Source organism: Oncorhynchus mykiss, chromosome 10, assembly GCF_013265735.2.
Source record: "Oncorhynchus mykiss isolate Arlee chromosome 10, USDA_OmykA_1.1, whole genome shotgun sequence".
Lineage (NCBI taxonomy): Eukaryota > Metazoa > Chordata > Actinopteri > Salmoniformes > Salmonidae > Oncorhynchus > Oncorhynchus mykiss.
This window is the reverse complement of record NC_048574.1, coordinates 36,908,839-36,914,531: the sequence shown is the minus strand read 5'-3', so window position 1 is coordinate 36,914,531 and position 5,693 is coordinate 36,908,839. Positions and strand designations below refer to the sequence as shown.

Here is a 5,693-nt window from a genome sequence, read left to right as displayed (position 1 = left end):
TCCCTGGCATATAACATAATTTATGCAGCAGCATAGAAGACATTTTTGGACTCACCATTGTGCTGTGCCCACTTGAACAGGAAGGTGGCGTGACAGTCCTTGTCGACAAATTTTGTCATCAAAGACTGTCGTTCTCTGGATTTATGGTGCTTTCAAGACAACTGGGAACTCTGAAAAAGTTTAAATCATAACGTAAGTGATCTTCAGGTTGGAGCTCTAGAAAGAGACCCGAGTTCCCGACTTGGAATTCCAAGTTGGATGACCGTTCAAAATTTATTTTCCCAGTCGGAGCTAGTTTTTTTCAGAGTTCCCAGTTTTCTTGAACTCACTGAAGTCTGAGTTGGCCAAGTTTCCAGTTGTTTTGAACGGGGCAGAAGTCATGCTGGATTGACTTTTCTGACCCATGGTGTTGAATGTTTATCATTTTAAGCTTGGAAAAGAGACCCTTTATCCCAGACTTGGATCACACACCTACTCCACTGATGGGCAGGCTAGTGATTGCTTTGCAACGCTTGCAGTTTGCCACTGATTCCTTCCAAACCAGTCATTGTTGAATTTGCGATTTCCAACTTGTTGTGTAATGCTTATGGCCTATGAGCACCGATATAATTACTCTTTGTAAGACAAGGATTGAAAAGGATTTGTCAGTAGATTGTCGATGTGACTCAGGACGACTGCTTGTCTAAGATTTTGAAAGTACGATGTTGACATGATCAGTCCAAGCAAAGCTACGGTAGATATAATGTGATTTGACATTGTTTTATCTGTGGCCAATGACCTTGAGCATTCTTGGATGGGCACTTCTAATGTAACTCTATAGCAGCACCCAAGGGGCTTGAATTTTCTAGCTCTCCCCGTATATTTTGCAGTGACGGTGTCCCCATGAGTGACAGAACACCGAGCCAATCACGGCGCAATTAGAGAACATTACCAACCCCTACGCACTGTATTTTCCACTGGCTGCCCCACCACAGAAAACACTGAGCTAGGCTGAAACACTGGCATTTTGAAGCTGCCTTACTCAAAAAAGAAAAAAAAGAGACCATGTTTTAATTTATTTATTTTTTTACATTGTTTGCAAACTGATATGTGACATGTATTAATGCCAAAATAACATGCAAAACAGGCAAAAAACCTGCCCTGAATGAACCTGCCTTGAATAACGGGTTGCCACTGGTCGGAACTAGAAAACTCAGACATTTCCGACTAGCCAGTGAACGCAGCATAGGACTGAGAGTAGTGAGAGTTCTGCACTCACTGACTGAAAAAAAAGGAAGAGCAATTTTGGAATCCAGACAAGCCCCTCCGCCTGATTGGCTAGACTCTCACCTATTATACAACCCGTGACCAATAACATGAGTGCGCTTAAGATGTAAGCAGGATACTAGGAGGTATATGTAAATAAATGTTCTGTGTTAAAGAGGTGACAGATGATGTGTCAATGTTATTTCGTCATGTGAATAAATTAAGCACACAGCTCTTTAGGAACAAAAATGTTTTTCTAAATAAATAAAAATTCTATAGTCTATTTGACATTAAATGTAGGCCTATTTCAATAGCTCAGTACACAGCTGTTAGATCTGTGTTTGAAAAATGAAAATGAGGCCTATAATGGTTTGAATCATTTTCATACCATATTGTTTCTTGTATACTAAATGTAGATATTGTAGGCCTATTATTTTTGGATGTGTTATTTACAAAGGCATACATTAGTGAGACAGCATACATTTTAAGAAATTCACCAAATAGGTTAAATAATTTGGATAAAAACATGGTCTCATACAGGCTTGAATTCAGCCTAATAACCTGTGAAGAGCATGTTTGAAATGGCCCATTGCATAATGTACAACTTCACAAGTTTAGAAATAACTTCTGTTCAGATTTGGTTGAAGATGCAGATACAGTAAACAACAGCCCAAGACGCACGACCTGAACTTGTTGTCCTACCATAAACACTTGACTTGAGATAAACATAGCATGTGTGACTCACTACGCAATTTGACGGTATGCCTGAGCTGCAGTGCGTAAGACGAGCCTATAAATTGAGGAGTGCTTTTGTAAAAGTGCAGTACCCTGAAACAGCAAGGCGCAAAACACAACAGGATTAAACAAATTGAGGATTAATTTTTATTTTTGCGGTCATATATTGGATTACATTTTTTTTAAACAAAATTCCAAGAGGTAAATATACAGATTAATTGCTTGATATATGACAGAATAAGAGCATTGAATAATTTAACCTACACTTTACTCTATAGCCTGCACTTATAGATGTATTTTGTGACAATTTGTTTTACAAGTAACTAGGTTATTTTGTTGATTTAAAATAGTTTTAAATTTAAATAGAAGTAGCAACAGTAGGTCTACTTGATGGTAAAATAAGGAGAAATGGTACCTATGCTAGGACTAGCAGCAACTGTAATGAGTGGTAGCATTTTAAGTTGTAATAGAAAAGTTATCATATTTCATGGCAGATAAAGTCATACTTTACCATCATTATAGTCATAATCATAATAATCAATGAAAGTTTGTTGACGTTCACAGATAGTGGCATGCTGCTTTGCTGTCTCCAGGCAGATTTTATGGACCAAGGCATTTCATCAGGAAAACACCTCCAAGCAAGACATTTACCAGTGAAAGAGACTTGAAGATTCTCCTCATCAATATCGCTCACTGACAGGTACTACATCCCACTGAGAGCTGCACTGTATGGGAAAACCTTAGCAAATAAATCAAAGCATGTCCCGCTTAGCAGGGGAAGACAGTGATTGACCACACCATTCTCTGTATAGCTACAATGCAAGTACACTATGTCAGTTTGGATGAACATACTATGCTAGCAGCAGTAATCTTAACCAGACAAGTCTATGTGCAAATTCATATATGATGGAATGGAATGGTGAAATGCAAGTGGTCACCTGTCCTTCATGAAAATACCTCTGTGTGATGTGATATAGTATCCAATCATTATCTCTGTGTCCTGTCCCCTCTGTTAACCACAGAGTTGATCAGCAGGCTGATCCTTGTTGTTCTACTGTTGAACTGATTGTCTTGAACTCAAGCAACACATCTCCGGCACAGCTATGGTTGGAATAAAACCCACAGACCTGGCGCCAACTACGGCTGTCAAGTTTGTTGGTGCAGGCACAGCAGCCTGCATCGCTGACCTTGTGACCTTCCCCTTGGATACTGCCAAAGTCAGACTACAGGTGAGGGGCGTGGATGGATGAGAGGCAGGCTAGGTGGCCTTGATTAAAACGGAACATTAAATCTGTACAAATCAGTTAAAATGTAGATTGAATGTGAGGAAGCGCAAGCCGTGGTGAACATCCCCCAGGCAGGTGTCAGCAATCCTATCTACTTTGTATTCCAGATTCAAGGGGAGGCTCAGTTGGGGCATGGGGCCCAGGCTGTGAGGTATCGGGGCGTGTTTGGTACCATCACCACCATGGTGCGTACAGAGGGGGCCAGGAGCCTCTACAGCGGGCTGGTGGCAGGGCTCCAGAGGCAGATGAGCTTCGCCTCCGTCCGTATCGGCCTCTATGATTCCATGAAGCAGTTCTACACTCATGGCTCTGACAGTAGGTTTTACAACCCCTATATAACCTAACGTGTGCTGACCTCAATCTTATACACTTAATTTATTGGGGACCCATAACTAACTGTGCACACCTCTCTTCAGGTGCTAGCATTGTTACTCGGCTCATGGCAGGCTGCACCACCGGAGCAATGGCTGTGATGTTTGCTCAGCCCACAGACGTGGTCAAGGTGCGTTTCCAGGCTCAAGTACGTCTGGCTGACGGGGTGAAGAGATACAACGGTACTATGGACGCTTATCGGACCATCGCCCGAGATGAAGGGGTGCGGGGCCTTTGGAAAGGTTGGTAGCAATCTCACAGTCAGGAAGGAAAAATGCCTGTCCTGAAAATATTAGAGCAACTGAGAACAAAAAACATACTTAAATCTATGTTCCTCTGTTTCAGGCTGCATGCCGAATATAACGCGCAATGCCATTGTGAATTGTTGCGAGCTGGTCACCTACGACATCATCAAGGAACTCATATTGAAGTACGACCTAATGACGGGTAAGGTTACTCTCTAGTTTTGACCAAGAACTGTGTTGCATAACATGTAGCTATGTAATGTCAATGTCATGTATGTTTGATATTTCTCCCCCAGATAACCTTCCATGCCACTTCACGGCTGCGCTCGGTGCAGGGTTATGTACCACCATTGTCGCATCACCAGTAGATGTGGTTAAGACCAGATTCATGAATTCAACGTCAGGCCAGTACAGCAGCGCAATTAACTGTGCCTACACTATGCTGACTAAGGAGGGGCCAACAGCCTTCTACAAGGGGTAAGAGTTTGATCATGAAGGCTTGCTAGAATTTTTTTTGAATGACATTATCCTAGATTAGAATGGAAAACTGCTGCACCCGCTATAACATCTGCTAAACTGTCTACGTGACTAATAAACTTTGATTTGAAAACGCCTGTCTGCTACGCAGCTATAATAGCATCTCCTTTCCACTCTCTCACAGGTTTGTGCCCTCCTTCCTGCGACTGGGGTCCTGGAACATTGTGATGTTTGTGTCTTATGAGCAGATCAAGAGGACTATGATGAGAACAAAGACTTCCTGGGAGTCACCATTCTGATTTTTTGTTATTTTTCTAATGTTTCTCTGGACTGAGCCTTGCAGGCAATGAAGGCTTCACCACAGCACTGTGGAAATCACGCCTGTTCTCCCCCATTGTTCCATGAAATGGATTTCTGGAGTGGACTTCTAACAGTGGTGACATATGTTCATTTTTAAAGCCAGAGAGTCAGATATGTAGGATTCACAGGAAGTATGTGGCACCTTAATTGGGGAGGACAGGCTCCTGGTAATGGCTGGAGAGGAATGGTATCAAATACATCCAACATGGTTTCCATGTGTTTGATGCCCTTCCATTTGCTCCATTCCTGACATTATTATGCTCCGTCCTCCCATCAGCAGCCTCCTGTGGTAGGATTATCCACCACTATGCATGTTAAGGTGTAAGGCCCAAACGGGGCCCATGTAAAATGGACTGGTAGCAATTGGCCTGTGAAACAATGGCCACTTTTAGATAGTAGAGCTGAGCCATAGACCGTTCCTCTTATTCTCCCTCATTCTTTTTCTTTGACTGTGTAAAGAAATGTTTACAGTTTTGCGCTTATAATGAAGTTGTTTATATTTCTATGTATTATTTGTTTACATGTGGCGTTTTCTCATTAAGATGTGAAAGCTTGGTTTATCGCTGGTCGATATCTCATTATCAGGTCATGAATTATGTATATTCCAATGCAAATGCAATACATTTGGTTGACCTAAAACATAAATAAAGCTGCACTTTTCCCCCCAATTGGGTTGCCTTTTTGGACTTAAAATTACATTATAAATGGTAGAGAAGTATAGAACTAACCTCACTTACAGCTCTTTATCTAATGGGATCAATCTTCTCTCTGTAAAATTCAATTTTGACCCCTGAAAAAAAAAATGGGCGTGTAAGTGGTACAGAGACTTCACTCGATACACACCTGCTTTCTTTTACAAAATGGAGCATCTTTATACTTTCTTTATCCTTACTTTAGAGTGGCATACACATACAATAGTGTGCTAAGTGAGATTTAAAACTGCAGGCCCAAACCATTGACTTTAGTGAACCAA

General features: G+C 41.5%; 1 protein-coding gene across 3 annotated transcripts; it reads left to right on the top strand.

The window, feature by feature from the left end:
* Positions 1 to 2,054: 2,054 nt before the first annotated feature.
* On the top strand, positions 2,055 to 5,388 carry LOC110533793 (mitochondrial uncoupling protein 2). 3 transcript variants are annotated; one of them, XM_021618312.2, is made up of 8 exons: positions 2,055 to 2,181; positions 2,545 to 2,680; positions 3,003 to 3,209; positions 3,374 to 3,581; positions 3,683 to 3,880; positions 3,984 to 4,085; positions 4,180 to 4,360; positions 4,545 to 5,388. In XM_021618312.2, exons 3-8 carry the CDS (start codon positions 3,084 to 3,086, stop codon positions 4,657 to 4,659), a joined length of 930 nt encoding a protein of 309 aa, XP_021473987.1. In that variant the 5' UTR covers positions 2,055 to 2,181; positions 2,545 to 2,680; positions 3,003 to 3,083; the 3' UTR covers positions 4,660 to 5,388. The 3 variants fall into 3 exon arrangements, with proteins under 3 accessions (XP_021473987.1, XP_021473990.1, XP_021473988.1); XM_021618315.2 differs by having other exon boundaries at positions 2,059 to 2,181; positions 2,574 to 2,680; XM_021618313.2 differs by having other exon boundaries at positions 2,065 to 2,181; positions 2,528 to 2,680.
* The last annotated feature ends 305 nt before the right edge of the window (positions 5,389 to 5,693 follow it).